The 22,015-nt window shown below is 51.5% G+C and overlaps 1 protein-coding gene across 1 annotated transcript in view; it reads left to right on the top strand.

Annotated features, from left to right (window-relative positions):
* Positions 1 to 6: 6 nt before the first annotated feature.
* Evc2 (EvC ciliary complex subunit 2) overlaps positions 7 to 22,015 on the top strand; it is an 88,661-nt gene continuing 66,652 nt past the window's right edge. Inside the window, exons 1-7 of the mRNA XM_010641809.3 lie at positions 7 to 58; positions 6,878 to 6,932; positions 9,064 to 9,239; positions 11,007 to 11,075; positions 13,430 to 13,616; positions 15,390 to 15,499; positions 17,311 to 17,364. Coding sequence (XP_010640111.1) covers positions 6,890 to 6,932; positions 9,064 to 9,239; positions 11,007 to 11,075; positions 13,430 to 13,616; positions 15,390 to 15,499; positions 17,311 to 17,364 — 639 coding nt within the window. The 5' untranslated portion in view covers positions 7 to 58; positions 6,878 to 6,889. The remainder of the gene's footprint in view (positions 59 to 6,877; positions 6,933 to 9,063; positions 9,240 to 11,006; positions 11,076 to 13,429; positions 13,617 to 15,389; positions 15,500 to 17,310; positions 17,365 to 22,015) is intronic.

Here is a 22,015-nt window from a genome sequence, read left to right on the forward strand (position 1 = left end):
GCTGGCGGGGGGCGCTCTGGCCGCAGCCCTGGCTCTGGGGGCCCCGTCCGGACCGCAGGTAAGGAGCGCCCGACCCAGTGACGGGCAGATTCAGTGCTGTCTGTCTGCACCCGCGGCCCTCAGTGTCGGGAAGGGAGGGCAGAGTGCGAATGGGAGGTTGCGGTGTCCCTTGGCTGCATTCCACGCGTGTCCAGGCAACTACGAGGGAAAGGGGAGGCTCCGCGCTCGTGGCTGCGGCTTCAGCTTGGCTGGTGACCCAGGTTCGAATCCGCTGCGCAGCCTAGGAGCTCTGCGTCCCAGAGCAAGTCACCTCACCTCTCTTGCCTCCCTGTCCTGGTTTAGGCTGTAGGGCCATTGCGGGTCTCCCGAGAGGGCTGTGAGTGTCTGGCGAGCCCTGGGCGGCCAGGCTCTACAGGTGCCACTCGGTGGCGGTTGTGAAATGAGAGGTAGGTCACTGGCTGGATTCTTACCTGATGGTGCTCTCCTGGACGAAGAATGTGGACTTTTCTGGCCATCTCACCTTGGTCCTCCTTCTGTGGGGTCCCAAACTTAGAAAGGCACCGGCTCTGGCTGTCACCTTACATACCCTACTTGCAGACCCCAGGATACTCGATGTGCTGGCTACCAAGAAAGTTCGTGTGTCTTGAGGGGATCCCTTCCCTTCCTGTCAGCGTTTTCCCAGGTTGTCACTAGATAAGCACTGTTAATGTGCCGAGCTTTGCACAGCCCCAGGACGGAACTTCCCCAGGGTCCTTTTTCTGGCTCCTCCAAGGGAGACGGGAATTGTCTGGCCCATTTTGCAGAGGAGAAAACCGAGACCTCCTCCCCCAGGCCATTCTCTGCTCTCACTGGGTCCCTCACATTCAGAGTCCGCTTTACCAGCCCGTCTTGCTTTGAAGATGGTCCTAACTCTGAACGCCACTGCTGGAGCATTGTGGTGCAGTTCTGTGTCTGTCAGGAGCCAGTCATGTGTGGAGGGTGGACCCTGCTGAGGGAGAGGGGCTCGCCCTCTGGGAAGGCACCTAGGACAATCTCAGGGGCCACCCCCGCTCTTGCAGGGACCTGGCATAAACACCTGTGCCCAGGTGCTCTCAGCACCTTGAGCACCTGTCTCACCTGCACCCCTGCCTGTCCCACAGCCCTCTCATCTCAGACAGCCCTTCTATGAGCTGTGCAGGAAAGAACTCGGGCCTTCTGTGGGCTTTGGGTGTCCCCACCCTGGCCACACCCTCCTGGGATTTGAGTTCAGTCACAGTTGCCCAGTGATTAAGTGCTTCGAGGACCCTGCTGGGAGCCCTGCAGGAGGCCTAGGGAGGTGTCCTCTGTTCAGTTCTGGAGTCAGAGGGAAATCTGCAGCTTAGACCTGAAGGATGTGGAAGCTTAGCAGGGAAAGAGTGGGAGAGAACACCTAGGTGTGAGGAAGGTCAGGGACCAGCTGGGCCACGTGGGAGGGGCCACCTGGTGGGAGGGGCCACCTGGTGGGAAGGGCTTTAGCAAACACCCTGTGCAGTCCCACAATGCCCAGAAGTCCCTTGGTCAGAACAGTTGTGCCTGTTATTGCTTGGACTACTTGTCCTCCTGCTTTGCTGAACTGTGAGCTCTCTAGGGTCAGGCAGGTCTGTCCTTTTCTTCATCTGATGCTCACTGAGAATGCCTCTTGTTTCTGTGTTTCTCAGCATGGAGTCCAGGAACCCCTGGGCCACTGATCCATTTGGGGGGGTCAAAGAAGTCAGAGCCATTTTCATATTAATACTGAAGCATGATTTACTTTTTCTACACATTTCCTCACAAGGATGAGAGGGGCTTTTCAGAAGTGACCTGGCATGGTATTGCAGCAGCTTTAATATAGAAGCAGCTTTGAGAATCCAGCTTCTTCCATTAATCCCAACATAGACAGGATTTGCAAAAGTATGAAACAGTGGCATTCTTTTCGCTGTTTTTAATTTTGGAAAATGTTATTTTTCATAAGATATACTATTTGGGTGAGTATGCAGTAGAATTATCATTCCTTTTTAAAGTGAATTAGTCAATGCTTAAAATATTCTCACCTTAAGTTTAAATACAGTTTTCATCAGTGCTGGGGAAATGTAGTAAATATGGATAAGTATAGTCTGCACAGACCAAATCTTTGAAGTTCTCAGTTACAGTGTGGTGTATGAAGAGTCCCGAGACAAACAGGACTTAACCTGGAACCTAAGTGCTCAGGATGAATGTGGCATCTCCCCGCTTTTATCAGGCAGTTGCAGCTGTTTCCCAGATGGTACAATACATCAGCAGCTGGCCACTGGTGGCTGTTTAAATTGACACATTTCTGGGGCTCAGTGGCCCCTGTGGTTAGGCTGCCGTGTTGGACCGCTCCACGGGGACGGTGCCAGCCCTGCAAAAGGCTTCCTTGGAACTAAGGAGGGGGGAGAATGTGGTGAAGGCTGAGTGGAGACCGGGCCTCTGTGCCCTCTGTTCCCTCCTGGTGCTGGGTGCTGTCCTGGGTGTTTGGAACCAGAGAACAAGGCGGACCTAGAGGAGACCCTGTTCCCGAGGGTCCTGTGTCACAGAGCAGGAACTGCATTAATCAGGAAGGAACTGCATTCATGATGAGTGGTATGGCCGCTGGGGCTGCCCAGATCCACACAGTGGGCAGGGTGGACAGGAGATGGGTGGGCTCTGTCTGCACAGGGTGGTGGGGCAGGTGTTTGAGAGCTGGAGGACAGGTGGAGCCCTGCGTGGAATGAGGGATGTCTGGGGGAAGAGCTTTGTGATCAGGAGCTGGCTGGCACTCTGGGTAGGATGGGAGCGGTGGATGGGCGTGGCTGAATGGCACCGTGAAGCAGCCCCATGGCAGGTGTGACAGGACAGCAGGGCAGAGTTGTGGGCAGGAAATCAACTAGGAGGCTGTGGGAGACCAGGTGGGTGACGACGGTGAATTGGACGAGGGGCTGCGATGAACTGCTGAGAAGTTGTTGGATGTGGGTATATTTTGGAAGTGGAGCCAGTGGGGTTTGTTGGGGTTAGTTTGGGGTTGAGGGTGAGAGAGAAATCAGACAAAACCAAGTTCAGCCGGAGCCAGTGGAAAATAGGGAAGCTATTCAGTAATATTCAGAAATGCGAGTCCTGCTTTGGCCTTGTTGCTGCTAACATGCCACTCAGATACCCAGGTCGACAGGTGCAGGAGTGTGTTCGTGTGTCCGGTGGGGAAGCCTGGATTTCAGGGAGGGATCTGAACTAGAGATTGACCTTGGAAAGTGTCCCGTGGCCTTTACTGCAGGGGCCTGTTTGCGCCCACCTTGCCCTAGCAATCCTGATTGCAGAGTGAGGTCATATGGCCCAACCCTGGGCCCTTGGCTGCTGGCAATGTTGCTGTGTGGATGTGGCATACAAACATCTCTTTGAGCCCTGCTTCCAGTTCCTTTGAGCATATTCCTGGAAGTAGAATTGCTGGGCCTTCCTGCTTCATTCTCTGTAATAGTGACACGGTACTCTGTTGGATGGTGGTACTATGACTTGCTCCTTAAGATAGGATTTTTAAGCTGCCCATGGTATAAATCCCATGTGAGTGAGCTGAGCCCCCAATCAGTCTCCCGATCTGGGATTCTGGGCAGATTTGAGCAGAACTGCCTGGATCAGCTGCAGTAGTTCTCCCACCTTTCCATCTGTTTCTACATCACCTTCTGCATCCTTCCTTGAATACATATCCTACTTCATCCCTGTGGCTGGGCTTCCTCCACGCAACTGGATTCTTGTTATTCCAATAGAGCTGCCCTGGCCAGGGCTGTGTCCAGAGGCTGTAAGGACCAGTCCTGAGCACAGGCACTGCAGTGGCCACAGGATGGGCTTGCTCCAACCACAGGAAGGACACAAGGATCATCCAGTAGATGAGGGCAGTAGCTACAGTTCCCCATCCTTCCAAGCTGACCTCAGGCTTGCCGTGGTGTCCCACTGTCTTCGGCCATTTGTACTGCTGTACAAAATACCACAGGCTGGGCCACCTATAAATAATAGCAGGGTGTTCCTCACAGTTCCACAGGCAGGGGAGTCCAAGATCAAGACTCCAGTAGGTTTGGTGTATGGGGAGGATTCAGTCTCTGCTTCCAAGATGGCACCTTGGACATTGTGTCCATGGTAGAAGGGAGAGAAGGGCAAAAGGGCAAAAAGGAGCCAGTTCTCCTAGCCTGTTTATTTATTTAATTTTGAGGTTTGGGGATAGAACCCAGGGCCCTGTGAATGCTAGGTGACTATTCTATGGCTGAGCCACACCCCCACTCCAGCCCCCCAGATATAGCCCCTTTATAAGGCACTAGAGCCTTCATGGTCTTATCACCTCCCAAGTCCCATCTCTTAGTACTGTTAATACTCTTAGTACTGTTCCATTGGGAATGAAGGCTCACTTGAATTTGGAGGGATGCAAACCTTCAAATCATAGCATCCTGTTCTTGGTTCTCTAAATTCATGTCTTTGTTGTGTACATAATGTATTCATTTCATTCCCTGAGTCTTAGCGGGTTCCATCATCAGCTTTAAAGTCTAAATTCACTCCTCATCTCAATATTACCTGCATCAGATGTGGGTGAGACTCGAACTATGGTTCATCTGAGACACATTCCCTCCAGGGGTGAATCTTGAAATCCAATAAATGGGTGCAGTACACTGGTAGAGCCAGCACTAGATAGATACTCCCATGCCACCAAGTGAAAGAAACAGAAAGGAATACAGGCCTCCACAAAATCCCAAAACCAGCAGGACTCCATTTCCTGCTGCCTGGACACACGAGGCAGGGGTGGGTGCCAAAGTCCTGACCCCAGGACTTCTCTGGGCACACAGCAGGGCTCACAGGTTGGCGTGCGTGCTTGTGCCTCTCCCAGGCTGGCACTGCATGCTCCTTGCCCTCCTCTTCTGTAGCCAGCAGCTCCACCTCCACAGCTGCAGTAGACATTGCCCTTGTGGGAACTGTCTGCAGTGTCCCTGACCCAGTGATGATTCTCTTGGGAGTGAAGCTCCCAAAGGCATCCTTTGAAGTCCAGGGGAGAACGGTCACATCTCTAGCACCTCTACCTGTAGATTAGTGCTACCAAGGCCTACTGCCTAGGCCCTCCATTACGGCCACCCAAGTCACACAGGGCCTCTTGAGCCACAGCTGGGGCAGCCAAGTAGCTCCACACTAATAATACAGGTGGCAGGGATTCGAGGTGGCCCTAGGCAGTGAGGCCCAAGGTCCAGTAGGCACCATAGGCCCCTCCTTTGAAATTGTTCTACCTGCCAGGTCCAGCCACCCTGGGCCTGCGATGGGAACAGCAGCCTGGAAGATCTCTGAAATGCTGTCAGAGTGGCTTCTTCCATTGTCCTGATAACCAGTGCCTAGTGTCCTCAGATCTACACTGTCCTCCTTGCCCAGCTTCTTTGCCCAGTGTCTGGGTGTTCTCTCCTGAACACACTCAGTCTTTACAGTCTTGGAAATATTAAATCTGCTTCTCTTTCAATTTTAGATTGCATCTTTAATTCATTGTTCCCTTCTTGCATTCCACTATAAGCATCCAGGAGAAGCTGTGCTACACCCCACCACTTGGTTTAGAGAATTCTTCAGCCAAGTGTCCTTGTAAATTGCTCATAAGTTCTGTCTTCCACAGAGCATTGGGATATGGCACAATTCAACCATTTTCTTTGCTGCTTTACAGCAAGTTTGTCCTCTTTTCTGGTTACCAATACTTTATTTCTCATTTCTGTCCAAACATTTATCAGAGTGGCCTTCACTGTCTGTATTTTTATCAGCATTCTGCTTGCAACCACGTACATCCTCTGTTAGAAACTCCCAGTTTTCCCTACAGTTTTTCTCTCCTCCAAGCTCTTGACAGTCCAGCCTCTACCCACTTACCTGGTTCTCTTACTTTTCCAGTATTTGTTTCAGCAACACCCCACTCCTGGTACTAAATCATCTTCTTTATAAAGGACTCAGTTTCCAGTATTTTGCTAAAGTAGCACAAATGGATTAAGGCACTCACTCAAGGCCACAGAGCTGGAGCCTGAAGCCAGGACTGAGTGTCCCACTCAGCTGTCCTGCACATCCTATCTCTTTCCACAGAAGTCAGTGAGACCATGTAGTGTGTGCACTCATCCAGAGCCAGGCTGCCTGGGCACAAAGCTAGTGTCTCTCATTCACCATCCACACCTGGAGCAGGTCACCTGCTCATCCTGAGACGAGGGAGGTTACTAGGGAATGAGGATTGTCCTCTGTGGACTGGTTGTGCCATTCACGTGAGTACACAGCACAGGACCTGGACGTGGACAGAGCTTCATACGAGGTAGTTGATATTATACATAGAGAAGGCTGGGCCTTTGGAGTCACAAAGTGGAGTGGAAGAGTCAGACTGGGCTCAGTTTGAACATAATTTCATGACTCAGGGAGGCTAAGCAAGCTGGGAGGAAGCTTTCAGGCCATTGGTTTTCAAAGGGGGACCTGAGGTTCAAAGAGGCTGAGAGACACAGCCAAGGACACAGAGAGAGAGGAACCTCAGTGGTCTTGACTCCCCATGCAGTGTTTTATTTGTCACTCTGACAGCCTGCAGGATTCTTGGGGATTCTGAGGCTTGGGGCTTGTCCATGGTCCCAGGGTTTGTGGAAGCAGAGCTGGGATTCTAGCCCAGGTCTGTCGGATGTGAAATCCCAGCCTCATGGTGCTGCCCCAGACAGCTCCCAGCAGAGCAGAGCCCCTGTGTTGGAGTAGATGCTCTTAGTCCTGGCCTTGGAAGCTGCTGGGGGTGGTGGACTTAGGAAATGTCACAGACTTTTGGGTAGAGGTGCAGCTCCGCTCCGTGGGAGCCACTGATGGAAATCACTTTCACTTCTAGTGCATTGTTTAGTTCTCAACTTTGTGCCTTTGGATTTTTTAGGACTTGCCCTGTATGAATTGGCTCCATGAGGAAAGCTCTCATCTGGAGACTGCAGGTAAGTTTTGCTTTTGTTCAATTTTTCTTTGTTCTGACCTTGCCAAAGAGAACCCTAAAGCCTATGCCCTCCACTGTCTTCATACTCTGCTGGTCCTCAGCGTCTCCCAGGAGGGCTCAAGGGCGTGAGGCTGTTCCCTGACCTTGCTCATGTGAGCTTCAGTGCCCAGGGCGCCTTAGCCAGGTGTATCACTGTGTCCTGTGGTTGCTGTAACACACTTCACAAACTTGGGGGCTTTAAACAACCACTTTGTTCGCTTAGAGTCTGGAGGTGGGGAGTCCATACTCATCTCACGGGGCTGAAATGAAGGTGTGGCAGAGCTGGCTCCTTCTGTGACCCCAAGGATGCTTCTTCCCTTCCTCCTCCAGGGTCTGCATCTCATTTCTCAAATGCTATAGGTCCCTCTGCCTGTGTGCATTATATAGCACACATGTGCATTGGCATCTTGCAGCAGAAGTACTTCCTGGAATGAAATCCAGGGAGAAGATCAAGGTCTTCACTCACCTCTACTTCTGCAGCTTCCCCTGGTGCAGGGGCTTATTCTTTCCCTTTGCTCTTCATGGCCAGCAGGATGACATCTTGCATCTGTAGTCAGACCTCTTCTGTCTGTCCAGCCACCCTCTGCCTTCCTGTTATGAGGGCACCTGCGAAGATGTGTAGAGTCCATCTGGACAACCCAGGTTATCTCCACATTGGTGGGCCCTTAATTTCATCTTATCTGTGGCATGAACCTATAGACCCAGCTTCTTAGGAGGCTGAGACAGGAGAATGACTTGAGCCTAGGAATTGAGGTCAAGCTTGCAAATACAGTGAGGGCTCTTCTAAATGTTTTTTCTATCCTTAAGCATCTGATACTCCTAAGTATTTTCATATACAGTGTGGCTGTTAACTGGGTTTGAGGACAACCCTGCTGACTAGTTTCTACGCCAAATTCCCTCTTGAGAAGAAGTCCCATAACCAGCAACCAAACAGGGTCCACTCAGGACACTTGTACCCAGCCCAGGGTCACTTTGGTGATATTTCCATGCTTTGTACTTAACAATCATGCATTTTCAAAATTTGTTGAAGCAGAGATTTTAGAGGGAGTCCTTTCGTGTTGGATGGCTCCGTGGGCATTTGTTTCTGGCTGTGCTCTGGTCCTCCTGTGACAGCTGTCAGAGCTTGTGTTGCAGTGGGCAGATGCCAAGAAGGAACCACTGAGGTCAGAAGTACTGTGTCCATTGCAGAGCTAACTTCTGAGTGTGTTCTGTATCACTGTGACAAAACGCTAGAGGCTGTTTACCTCATAAAGAAAAGAAGTTTATTTAGCTCACATTTGAGGAAGCCAAAAGTCTGAGATGGGGCATCCATTGGGACTCTGATGAGGGCTTTTGTGCTGCAGAACATGGCAGATGTTATGGCCCAGCAGGGGCTCTCAGCAGGACAGGGAGCAAGAGACCATGGGGGTGCTGGGCACCCGCTCTTGTAACAATCTGCTCTCATGGGAACAAAGCTTTTCCTGGAGCCCGATCCACCACGAGAGACCAGCAGCGACCCCTGCTGAGGGCACTTGTGGCCCGGTTCTGCGCCACCCACCTCACTTCTTAAAGACTTACGACGTCCTAATGCTGCTACACTGGGGACCAAGATCTCCAGCACATAAACCTCTGGGGCATAGACTATATCCACACCACAGCAGTCAAGGAAACTGCGGCACAGAGAGGTTAAGTGACTTCCACGGACTCAGTGGATGAGGGGCAGAGCCAGGGTTCCATCCCAGGGCTGTCTGATCCCATGTGTGTGAGAATCACCCACAGAGCTTTTCTGGTTTGGTTCTGACGCATGGCTGGGGCCAAACTGTGTATATTCTAGTGCACAACCCCAATGGATGAGGAGACCACGCTTTCAGAAATGTGCCCTTTACACCTTTAACTGTCCAGTCTGCAGTTCTCACGTTGCAGTCCAAGAAGGGATAAATTGTTCATTCTTCACCCATCCATCCATCGTCGCTCCATTCATCTATCCATCTACCCATTCATTAACACCTTCGCTCACTCAGTACGCATTTTCCAGATGCCTTCCATACACCGTGGACCCTGTCTCCAGAGCTGCGTGGCTGTGCCCCACTGTCTGTGTGTGCATCCTATAACAGGTGTCCATGGCTGTCTTGCAGCAGAAGCACTGCACGGAGTGAAACCCAGGGAGCAAATCGAGTCCCCAGTCCCAACTTCTGCAGCCCCCGCCGGGCCAAGGGCTCATTCCTTCTTTGCTTTTATACCTCCATGGCCCAAGAAGAGCTTCTTTAAAAGAGAGTCTCCTATAATGCAGGTAAGGAACAAATTCTACACGTCAGCACAAATAACACAAGTTGGAAAGAAACCAATTTTGAGCTCACTCCGCATAAAGGGCTTTTATTCCTGAAAAGAGCCCATTTCTTCTCTCTCACTAAGTGTGTTCCTCATAGGGGAGCAAACCCATTTATCTTTCCACCGCGCTCTTCCTGCTGTGCGACACATTTAGACAAAGAGGCATCTGGGCCTTAGGCAGCTAGTCCTACTGCATTTGGCTTCAGTTCTGCAGCCTGGAATGATTTACTCCCAGATGCAGAAGGACGCTATGATAACAGCAATGGGCATTTACCGGGCGCCTTAGCACTTTATGTGTAGGATCTGACTGGAGGCTCGTTACGAGTTTAGTATTGCAGGTCACACTTTTATTCCCATTTTACACACAAGAAACTGAGGATTAGGGAGTTTAAAAAACTGGTTCCGGATCTCACAGGTAGACATGGTAGAACTGACATCCAAAGCCTCTGCTATAAGGTGCAGTTCTGTGGCCCTGCTGTTGTATTATGTCTTGGCTCCTCATAGCACAGTCTTTCAATGTAAGATGTAGTATCTTAAAATGGTACCGAGAACCCCTGAGCTTAGCTATGGCAAATTAACTCAAACCCGGTGGCTTAATTAAACAGAAATGTATTCTCACCACCCTGGATATGAGTCTGAAACCAAAGTGTGGACAGGACCATGCTCCCCCTGAAGGTTCCAGGGGGAACGCTTCCTGCCTCCTCTAGCTCCTGGGGCCTCCAAGTCTCCTTGGCTTGTGGCTGCATTGCTCCTGTCTCTGCCCCCATCTTCACATGGCCTCCTCTGTGTCTATGTCTCTTCTGCCACATTTAAGGACAGTTGTCTGAGCCTTAGTTTTCTCATCTGTAAAATAGGAGAACTAGAGCTCCTGCATGCAGAATGATGGGTAGAGTGCTGGGTACTCGGAAGATGCTGTCACCATTGATCTGATGGTAAAAACACCTGTGGCCATGATAGTCTGGGGTTCAGGCGACCGCTCAGCCCATTGCAGGTAGCAGGGGCCCCAGGCAGAGAGCAGGGGGGCATGGCCACCCCAGGGGGAGTGCCACGGAAAGCTGCCTCAAGGAGGGAAGGGTCCAGGCCAGTTCAAAGGCTGTGCATTGATATCGAGGGGCTGGGGGGTTGGGGCTGGGCCATGGCGAGGGTGGAGTGAACATCAGGAAGGAAACAGAAGCCTGAGGTTTACAGGGCAGTGGGAGGCTTGCAGCTGATAATGAGGCTGGGCTTTTACGTGTGTTTTCATGGGAGCCATTGCTGGGCTGGTGGAGGGCAGACCTGGGTGGATTCTTCACGCATGGAGAGGCACCCTGTGTTTCACACATTCCCTGCCACGGTGTGGTGGTTTTGCTGAGTGGGCCCAGTCCAGGGGCGCGATGCCACGTGGTCTGGGGTTCCAGTCCTTAGGGGACTTTTCGAAGCTCCGCTCATGTTCTTCTTGCTGAGGGTGCAGCCCTGGTTTGCTGAGTCCTGGTGACAACAGGTGGCCTCCGCGTGCTCCCAGATCAGGAGTGGGTCATTGTCATTTCACGTCCACATTCTCCCTTCACTATAAATTTCCATTCCAATCCTTTAATGCTCTTGAAAAAAATCTTCAAGATTACTCACTAAGAAATCAGTGGAAGTAATCCCTTTATCCTCCTTTAAAAAGTTTGTCATCTTGTTCTTTTATTAAATAATGTGCCTCATAAAATATTTTTCATTCTTTAATAATTTCCATATTTTATCGTAGTATGGAGACGTTTCAGGAGACATTCAAGGGACTTCTGAGAACGGAGTAATTTTTCAGAAATGTGCACTGGTAAGTTTCCATAAAGTGGCTTATTCCTAACACACATTAGTAGAGTCATGTATTTAAACGCTGGTAAATCCTAGGCTTCTCTGTCCATGTCTAGACTCATGAGTGCGGACAAAAACAGTAAGGGGTCTGTATTAGTCACTTGTTTCATTGCTGGGTCAAAATGCTGGATGTGCACAACTGAAAGGAGGAAAGGTCTATTTGGCTCAAGGTTTCAGAGGTTTCAGTCCATGGTTAGCTGTCTCAAGGAAGAATCATGCAAAGGGTCCTGGAGAAGAAAGCTGCTCACTTCATGGCAGCTGGGAAGCAGAGAGGGAGGGAACGAGGCGGAGAGGAGTGGTCCAGGGACAGACGTACCGTCCAGGGGTCTGCTTCATCCAGTTAGGTCTGATTCCCAAGGAGCCCATTGAGCTATGAACTCATTAATCACTACAGTGCATGTGATGCCGCTAGCGTCCTGCCGATCCATTCAGTGCCTCAGATCCTGTGAGCCAGCAACCAAGACTTCATCACCTGTGTCTTTGAGGGGTTATTTTGGATTCCAGGTATAACAGAGCCTGATCTATTGTATTGCAACACTACGATCAGGGGCTTCTTTAGGTAACAGATTTTCAGTAGTAAAAATTTACAGTGATGAGCTGGGTGTGTTGGTGCATACCTGTGATCCCAGCACTCGGGAGGCTGAGGCAGGAAGATCACTGTGAATTCGAGACCAGCCTGGGCTACATAGTGAGTTCCAGGTCAGTCTCAACTACATAGTGAGACCCCATCTAAAAAAAAAAAAACAAACCCAAAATTTACAGTGATGGTTTGGAACAGGGAAGAAAGTATGACATATTTACTTCCCAATTACAGATGCTAACACGGTACTTGGTGGTTTTAAAACTTTGCTCGAAGTCTGTTATCCCAGAAGGTGGTTATTCACATTACCCTGGGTGGGGCTTTCCAGGGCTACCCTCAGGCCCATCGGCTCCGGGGACTTACACAAGTCAGAAAAGTCACTATGCATGGTTTATGACAGCAAAAGGTACAGGTTAAAGTCGGCAGAGGGATAAGGTGCACGTGGCAGAGCCCAGCACAGACCAAGCACGAGCATTCAGGGGTCATTACCCAAGGGAGCTGTGTGGAGAGTGCCCTGTCTGCCCAGCAGTGACGTGTGACAGCAGGAGCCTTGGTGTCAGGGCTCAGTCACACAGGTGGGGAGCTCCTGTAGGACTGGCCTGAGGTACACAGCCTCCTGTCCCTCCAGAGGTCGCATTGACAATGAGGCCCCTGACACTCACCACACTCACCCTGTCTTCATCAAATATCTGGTGCTGTCCAAGGCCCCCGGCATCATCAACCCTTCCGGGCAGGATGTTTCGAGAACATTAGAGGTCATCTCCTAGGAGCAGGTTGAGGGCCAGCCCTCGGAATGTGCAGGATTTGGACAGCATAACCCTGCAGAGTTCATTCATGGCACCAGCCTCGTTTCACTGTGGGTTGTGCACTACCCTGCTCACCTTCCTGGGTACTATCAGGGACACCTCTTCCCCGTGTCTACTCCTAATGACACCGGCTGCCTTCTCCACGCAGTCATGAGTGCATGTATGTGTGTGTAAGTACACACGTATATGCATGCATATGCTTTCTTTTTCTGTAGGTGACATCGATTACACACACAGTTCTCAAACTTGCTTTTTAAAACTTGTATTCCGGAGCTCACCCAGCCTGGAAAATCCACCGCTTCCTTCTCTTTTCTCCAGCTCCTGCCTCTATGTCAGCAGAGCTGGGAGATGTGGGTGCAGATGTGGTAGGAATAAGGCTGGAGAAGGGGAGCAGGGAAGGGTTGCAGAGCCCACCAGGTAGAGAGCCAGCCGCCTGGGCCACTAGACAAGGTCCACATTGGAGCCACTCACCCTGTGGCTGGGAAAAACCCACATGGAGGAGGTGGGCCAGGAGACAGCGAACAGCTCAGGTTGTTCCAGGAGCTCAGTGGCCGTTGCAGACCTTGCTTCTGGGACTAGAGCTGCATCGTCAAAGTCACTGATTGCAGAAAAGCCGTTGTTCACTCTTGGCGGTGCTGATTATCACCGTCTTGCCGGTCTGACTGCGCTTCTGCACTTGGATCTTTCTTCTTCTGAGATTCTCTGCAGGGGCGATTTCATTGCATTTCAGAGTCAAAGTTTCTTCGAACCCGTCTCCAAGCAGCAGCTTGGCACGTGTGGGTCAGAAACCTTCCTGGGCTTGGAGATCAGGGCCCCCAGTAAATTCTCAGAGCCTCTGTGAGAATGGATGTGTAGTCGGGCTTGTGTATCATGTTTGGAAGCTGGACTTGGCACACACATCTTCCCTCTTCCCATCTCCTCCTGTGCCAGGTTTCTGGGCAGAGCGAATCACACACAGTGCTTGTGCAGCTGGTCGTCAATAACACCCGGGTGCCCTTGTCAGCCAACCTCTCGGATCTGCTCTTGCTGGATGACATCAGTGGCCTCGTTGTCAGAGACTCGACTGGAAATAAGACCCCGCATGGATTGCAGGCTTTCAGAAAGACGTTTCTGCCAGGTAACAGCAGAGGGTGCTTAGGCCGGGAGTGGAAAATGATGAAAATACTTGCAGGTTAATGCGCTGTCAGTGCCGCTCCTTTGAGAAGTATTTGTGTTCACTTGGTTAAGGCTCACAGACCCTCCAATGCCCAGGTTTGCAAAGGAAGGGACCACTACTCAGAATCTACGGTCAAAAAGCTTGATTATATGTTGTGTAAGGGTTTGGAGACAGAATTCTGTGAGATTTTTTAAAAATTTAGTTTTGTTATGAGGAATTTCAAGCACTTTCCACATGTGGACTCACTGAATCCTGTTCTAACGTGGTGTCTTAGTTACTTTTCTTGTTTCTTTGACAAAATACCCAACACTCACAAGTTAAAAGGGGAAAATCTTATTTTGGCTCACAGTTTGTAAAGGTTTTAGTCCATATTTGACTGGCTGCAAGGCAGGGTGGCATGGCAGAGGGCATCTCAGAGGAGAAACCGTCCATGGCAGAGCAGACAGGAGGCAGCAAAGATGCAAGCATCAGCCTGTCTTCTCCTTTCTGTCCCTTCATATTCCATGAAGGCTACAAGCCTATTGATTGGTGCCACCCATACTCAGGGAGGGGTTCCCATCATCCACACCTAGAACTATGCTAAGCCCATTTAGTTATCCCACAGCCTTAATCCCAGTATCATCCACCCGTGATCCAGCCATCTCCTAAAAACCCTACCTATGAGCACATGAGACTCTGGGGGAACAGCTAGATACAAACCACAACACATGGCCACACTCACCTCTCTTGATTAGTTCCCTGAGCCATCACGATCTCTCCCAGTGAGGGTAAGGAAGTTAACTTGAGAAAAGCATTCCAACGTGCACCAACATGGCCTGGATGGTGGGAAGTACTCCTAGTGTTGTATTGTTATTTTTGTTCTTGTTACTGTATTCTTATTGTTTCTCGTGCCTGTCGCCTCTGCCTGTGAGCTTATCCCTGAACTCACCGTTATGCCAAAGGCTGAGAGGCTGATTTTCAACCTTGGGGCCCGCACCTTCCCCCCGCAGAACAAGTAGATGACTGTAAGCAAATGATCAGTCGGCACCCAGTTCATTGCTGCTCTGACACCATCGTTTGATGCTTTTTCCATAATAAAGCTAATGTGATTTGAGGAAAAGAGTTGACACCGAGAGAGAGACAGGGGGCTTTCTCTTTATTAATGTGATTTTAAGCACGTCAGCCTCTTTCAGTCTCAGTGTTTTCTTCTGAACATTGCAGAATATGTGTTCTCCATCCACGCACTGAGGCAGAGTTCGAGGCAGAATTTGGGGATCTGCTGGATTAATGCATGTGCCCTGGGAGTGGCAAATCACTGTGCTAGGGAGGCCTGACTGCAATGACCTTATCCAGGATCATTTTTGTGATCGTTATATTTATCAATCATGACTTCCTTGTTTTAGCTTTTGTCCTTCATGTAAAACAAAAATGAAATTACATCCCGGTCATTCCTAGAATCAGTGCTCATTTCCCTCTCTTCTCAACAAGTTTACTTATTTATTTCTTCAGGTCTCCATAAGAAATGAAGATCCAGTAGCATATTAGGGCTAAACTGTAACCTGTTAGGGGTGAAGGCAGGATTGGAGGATGGGCACAGGTGACTACAGTGACCAGCAGAGCTAGCTTATTCTCTACAGCTGACCATTCCCAGAATCCTCCATCCCAGGAGGAGAAGTGAACCCCGGGAGGCTGGGGGCGTGGCCGACGGGGGCGTGGCCAGCCCCTCCCTGACTAAGTGTACTTCTCTCTGAACAGTGGGCAACTCCTACTTGGTCAGCTACAGCGCATCGCTGGACCCTGGAGCCATCAGCACTCGGGAGCGCCTGATCCTCCCTGCCCAGCTCACTTTTCAGAGCTCATCACTGGTATTTCCTTTGTTGCTTTGATTTCTGTCTTCTCACTGGTGGGAGGTTGTTGCAGGAACGTGAGTAGGAAGGGCACAAGATCTTTGCTTCTTTCCTTCCTTCAGTGCCTCAGACCTTCACGGCAAGCAGTTAACCCGTGGTTAGCATTCCTGTGGGTTCCTCAGGGCTGTGGAAACAAAGTGCCACAAACCTGGTGGCTCCCAAACAACAAATGTATTGTCATGTCCTTTGACGGCGGGGGGTTGGGGGCTGGCTCCTCCTGAGCCACTCTCTTAGGCTTGCAGAAGGCGTCTTCTCCCTGTGTCCTCTGGAGCTTGTCCTTGTGTGTATGCCTGTGTCCTCCTGTCTTCTTTTTAGGAGGACACCAGCCATGTCGGCCTAGAACCCACCCTAGTAGCCTCATTGTACTGTGACCACTTTTGTAAAGGCCCTCGCTCCAAACAGGCACCGTTTGATGGCTGAGGCTCCACACTTCAGCAAGTGCACCTGGGAGCACAGCTCAGCCCGTCAGCGTTGCTGTTAGTTTCCCCACTGCTCGTTTCTCTTTCCAAGCAGCCGTTTGTGTAGTGAGTGCTGCTGGCTTGCCTCCTGGGCAGCACTGCCTGCCCCTGGTCCTTAGTGGGGAGACGTGGGCCTTGTTTGCCAGGAGCTCACGGTGCCTCTGTTCCTTTTGCCATCTTACTCTGACTTCGGCTGCTGGAGAAAGACCCTTTGTGTAGACATAGAAATGTGGCTTCAAGTGTGACTGTGCCCAGAATCAAATCAGAGCCGCAGCAGGGGCTCCTCCTGGGAACTCTTGGTGCCCAAGGCTGTCATGGGGCCTGTGCAGCCTCTCTGCTGCAACCGGAGAAAAACTGCAGATAAAATTAGGCAAAAATAAAAAAAAAGATACTAAAAAGATAAAGACGAAATACAGAAAAGCCATGTGAAACTCTCAGAAAAGATAGATCCATCAGGACATGATTAGGTACAAAGTCAGAGAAAGGAGAACAGGGAGATAAGGAAGGGTAAAACGGCCCACAAGTGCCACCAGCAATTTCAGAACACAGGAAACCGAGTCAGTTAACATACAAACTTGAGATAAGTGTCAGAAACTCAGGATGAAATGACACTGGAAGCTCCTGTCCCCTCTGGCGGGAGAGTCAGGGCCTAGAACCAGGGCTGTGGCGCAGCCCCCAAGGCCAGGTGTCCCCAGCAGGATGGACTGGGAGTGGGGTGATGTCCAGGGTTAGGGTTTCCCATCCTGCTGCCAGGAGCAGCGTCACTCCCAGTGTGCACGGTGTGCTTCCGGGCTCTGAACTCCCTGGTTTGATCTCAGAGCAACCCCACGCCTACGAGTCCCGTTCCCAGAGTACTGAGGCACAGATAGGCTGGGAGTGATGGAGCAGTGCAGGAATCCGGAAGCCTGGCTTTCTAACTGCCACCGCGTGCTGCCTTCCAGGCACAGGGTGTCCTGCCACCACCCCTGGGAAGAAGGCTCAGGCACCCCACCATGGCACAGTGCGACACAGTGGCACCCCCTTCGCTTTTCTCAGCAGCAGAACACTAGAGGTGCTGGGTATAGATCCTTAGGCACTGGGGCTGGGGATGCTAGTGTTTGGTTTCCCATGGGCCTCTGGTAGAGAAAGCCATATCCTCACACTACAGACCTGTGCCCCAGAGGGACCCAAGGGCCCCGCCAGCTCTTCCTTGCCTGGCAGCCAGGGCGACTGCAGCCCCAGGCACAGCTGGTTGGAACTAACACCAGGTGCTACCCCATGCAGCAGACTGCAGAATCGGCCAGCTAAAGCGCCCTCTTCTTTCTTTTCTAGAACAGAACGCAGCTGCAAGCGCTTTTCACCATAACAGTGGCTGAAAGGGTAACAGTAAGTGACACCGTGTGCCTGAGCCTCCACCTGGCTTGTGCCCAGGTCCTCGGCCTGGAGTGTGCGGCTCTCTGGTCTGTCCTGGGAGCCCGGGGGAGGCACTGGGGGCTGCGTGCGGTGTCGGGTCCCTGTGCGGCCCCAGGCCGGATGGCTGGCTCTCGGGATGCCGGTCTTCCCTATACCCCACCTGCTGGTCACCGTTAGTGCTTTGCATTCCTGCCCACCAGGGTGCCGTGTCTTGGCAGTTCTTCTAGTGCATCTCCTGCCAGGGTTCTCCAGGGAGATGGGACCTGTGGGCCATGTGTGTAGATTGTACTAGAGGGGGTTTATCAGCGAAATTGGCTTGTACGATTGTGCAGACTGTGTTCAGCCTGGGGACCCTGGGTAGCTCTCCAAGTCTGAGGGTGTCAGACCCAAGGGAATGAACGGAGTGACTTAGTCCAAGGCCACATCCTGAGAACCTGGGGGCTGCTGCGTAAGTCCTCCTGCAGTCCAGGCTGTGGAGCCTGGGTGCTGATGTACAAGGGTGGAAGACTCCAGCTCTGCCTGGGAGCTCGCAGACGCCTCTCCGGTCCTCTGTCTGTTCCCTGTGTGGAACCCAGCCGACTTCATGGAGGAGGGAGTGGCCCTCCCTAGGCTGCTCATCCCCTCCAGACAGGCCCAGGAGCGCTTTCTCTGGGTGTCCCTTAACCCAGTCCAGCGGACACCTGAGGTGCACTACCAGACTGCACACCTGCTGGGTGCCAGGGCTGCTAAGCAGTTTGCTGATGTCACACCTTGGCATTGTCACCCACATTTAGCAGGTGGGGAAGCCCAGGCACCCTCAGCTGGTAACCTCTGGGAGGCCTCACAGGACTAGTGAGGGCTGTGCTCAGCGCTCCAACTGCCTCCAATGAGGACTCAGCAGCCAGCTGGGGGGAAAGGCTCAGGGTGCAGTGTGGAGAAAGCCGGCTGTCAGCAGCCACGAGCCCCCCAAGCTGAGCCGCAGGCCGCAGGCAGGCCATCTGAAGGGTGGTAGTCCGGTTTTCTGTTTAACTCATTTCTGCTGGGCTTCAAGGAGGTGGAAATTGAGCCCAGGCGGTGCAGCGGCAGAGCCCTATGGTCAGTCAGTGGCCCACAGCGCCTCCTAGTGGCCCAGCGAGCCCTTCACAGAAGAGATGTTCTGAGGAGCCCTCAGTCTAGCTGGGGAGTCCCGGCCCTCTGTCCTGATCTGAGTTCCTGTTGGGACAAGCCGTGTCTGATTGACCCTGTGTCCCCTGAAGTGCCTTACCTTGAAGGTGACACTTAACCAATAAACATCAATGATGATGATTGCTGCTCGGTGGAGGAGGTGGTGGGTGGCCCCGTTGTTGTAATGAATCAGAGGACATTTGTGGCCTTGCTTCTTGTCCAGGGCCCTCCCGTGGGGACAGAGAGGAGCCTTCCCAGGGCAGATTGCCTGCCCACCTGGACTGCAGGCTGCCCCTGCCAGGTGGGCTTGGGCTGGGACCTTGCGCTGGGAGCCTGCTCTGTGGTGGGTGGGTGCCCTGAGTGCTGGTGAATACAGCTAGCTCTCGGGCTGGAAGACCTGGCTTTGGCTTCCTGGCCCTCCTCTGATCGTATGTGGCTGAAGCGTGTTTCTTGCCTCTCTGTGCCTCAGTTTCTCCAGTGGTAAAGTGAGATTCCTGACATTGCCCACCTCGTAGGGTGGGTGGATGTTGAGGTCAGTGGCTCAGCAAGTAACGCACTCTTCATAGTGCTGTTATTCAGTGAGTCTCAGTGAGCGCCAGCAGTTGTCACCGGGGTCATTAGCAGGAAACGTGAGAACATCCAGCTGTGCCCAGTGTCCTGGGATCACCGTGCAAGGACGTCATTTCTGAGGATCTCATGCTCAAGCACCCAAGGGTGTCACACAGGTGCTAGAAGTGTGTGTTGGGCCCAGGGCAAGATTTAGAGGTGTAATGGGAGTCTGGGAACCCCCAAGGACTCAGATCACCTCTTGCTGCGCTCTCCTCCCCAAAATCTAATCGATGCAGTTATAACTGAATCTGAGAGTTTGTAACTTAGAGTACAGGTTGGATGTGCATTATGAAGCTGGACAGGAGAGAGGTGAGCTCTGTGCATGGCCAGCCTGGCCGGCTTCCTGGAAGGGTCAGGCTGTGAAGGTCAGGGAGGAGGGCGTATTCCAAAGCGTGCAGCTGCAGAGCAGATGCTGCAGTCAGTGAAGCCGGTGACACTGTTGGCGGGACATAGCCAGGTTCACTGCGGGGACACAGGAGGGCAGCCGGGCAGCCCGTGTGCGCTCAGCAGGGATGTCAGGACGGGATCCTGCTGGGACTCTGAGGGCTGTTACGATTGGATTGAAAACATTGTTCCCTGCTGAAGGGCTTTTCTGGCCTTCCTGAGATTCACCCATGGGGAAGGTCGTAAGTCTGACATTGTTATTGGGAGGAGACGGAAGCAGGAGGAAGGGCCCTGGGTGAGGGGACTGGATCATGAGGGGCGTGGCCTTGGGAACTCTGCCTTCCTCTCTGGCTCTGTCTGCCTGCCTCCTGGCTGGGTGAGGTGAGCAGCTCTCCTCCCTCACCAGAGGCCTCCAGTCAGGGGACTGTGGACAGAAACGGTGGCTCAAAATACCCTTTCCCCTTTGAAGTTCTCTTTCTCAGGTATTCAGTCACTGTTGCAAAGCTTTCAGGCAAAAGGTGATGAGTGGGAGAGGCCCACGGTGTGGGTCACAGCCTCCCTAAACTTCCCCTCTCACAGCTAAAAACAGTAAACATGCAAAGTCTCTCACTGTGTAGCACATGAAAGCGACCCCATTATTTCCTTCACAACCAACACCTGTTAATCACAGAAAATGAGGCTTCCAGAAGTTTCTTCCCATTCCCTCTCAGGAAGTTGTCTGTCCCTCTCTGCCTGCTGGATGAGTAGCACCTGTGACAGCAAAGACGTCGCACTGTGCCAGACCCCGTGCAGGTCTCAGATGGCTGAGACCTCCCTGCAGTCCCTGGGGTTCATCAGGTGCACCGGTGAAGGGGGCTGGCCAGGACAGCGGGTTACATGCTCTGCGCCCAGCATCTCGGGTCTCCTCCAAACCCGATTCCAACAATAATTCTAACGTGCTTTTGGGGGAATGCGATTGAATCAAGTTTCACCTGAAAATACACATCTATGAAACTCAACAGGCAGATTTTGAGAATTAAGAGAAGTGTGGAAAGATTTGCCTCTGTAGATGTTAAATATGTCACAGAACTATGGTACTGCTGTGTACACAGCTGCTGTAGGAAGGCGGAGGGCAGTGGGACGAGCGGGGAACCTGCACCTGCGTATTGTGACAAGATGGTGCCTTAAGTGACCGACAAAGCAAACATTCATGAATCTGGGGCAAACAGATGGGTCTTTTTGAGGAAAAATAAAATAATGAGATTAAAATTAAATAGCACAATTTGTAAAAAGTAAAACTGGGGCGAGAAGAAAAGCATGGGTTTGAGTCCACAAATACTTGGAAACTTTACGTTTCAAAACAGTGCAAGAAAGATAAATGAGGAACTTGTGAAAATTTATAGTATGCGAAAGAAACAAAAGATTAATGTCTTTCATATGTAAAGGGAATGTGTTAATTAATGAGGGAAAGCAATCCTCCATAGGTAGCATCTACAATATGAGAATTTCACACATAGAAGATTTTACAAGGAGGCCTGGGGATTTAGCCCAGTGGTGCCACCTCCTGCCTTTCAAGTGCAAGGTCCCGAGTTCTATCCCTGGTACCAAAACACCCCAAAAAACAAAAACAAAAAATGCCCAAAACAACAACAACAAAAGGATTTTACAAGGTGCCCTGGAAGCTCCGCAGAGGGAAGACATAGCTGTTGGCAAAATCCTGTAGCTTTGAGTTGAAGTCAGAGGACTCAGGTGTGCAAGCAGTGTCATATTACTGCTCTGGCTTCTCTGTGGCCATCAAGCATTGCCCCAGCCCACTTCCCAGATGTGCTCCCCACCTGCTCTGAGGGGCCCCACTCAGGACTGTCTTGTGGTGCCACCGGGACCTTGGTTTTCCTCATCCTTTTGGTTTTGCACAGGTTGCTCTCTTCTTACTTGTGCTGTGGACAACTCATAAATGTGCTGCAAGACCCCGAAAGGCTCTCCACCTCTGATTTTGTAGCTCCCTGAGTGAGTTGGTTGCCTTGCACGCCATGGAGCCACCTGCTAAGCCTTGTCACTCCGTGGCAGTGAGGTTGTTCCTCTGGATGTCCCTTAATGTGTGTGTGTTGACATCACAAGGGCAGTTCCGAGCTGGACAAACCTTAAAGGTGATCTAGTCCCACTTCCTCCTTCAGAGTAAAATTCTGTGAACTGGCCAAGGTCCTGACTCTCAGAGCCACCCTGAGGGAGGGACTCCTTCCTGCTGTGTGTGCTTTTTTCTCTAACCGAGTCAGTCACTGAATTGGTGAGTTAGTACAGATTGTCGGGAAGTATGATTGTCCTTACCTGTGATCACCCCTGAGTGCTCACTTTTCCTAGGTCTGTCAGCTGTGGGATGGAAGTTTGTGCACTTGGGCAAAGGGACAAGGACCAGCAAGCCACTGATGTCCTCTGCACCTTGGAATTTCATCTCAAAGCAAAGGATTTCAACAAAATTTCTCCCAAAATATCTTCCAGGAAAACGATTTTG

Source organism: Fukomys damarensis, unplaced genomic scaffold (assembly GCF_012274545.1).
Source record: "Fukomys damarensis isolate Sample0158 unplaced genomic scaffold, DMR_v1.0_HiC HiC_scaffold_35, whole genome shotgun sequence".
NCBI lineage: Eukaryota > Metazoa > Chordata > Mammalia > Rodentia > Bathyergidae > Fukomys > Fukomys damarensis.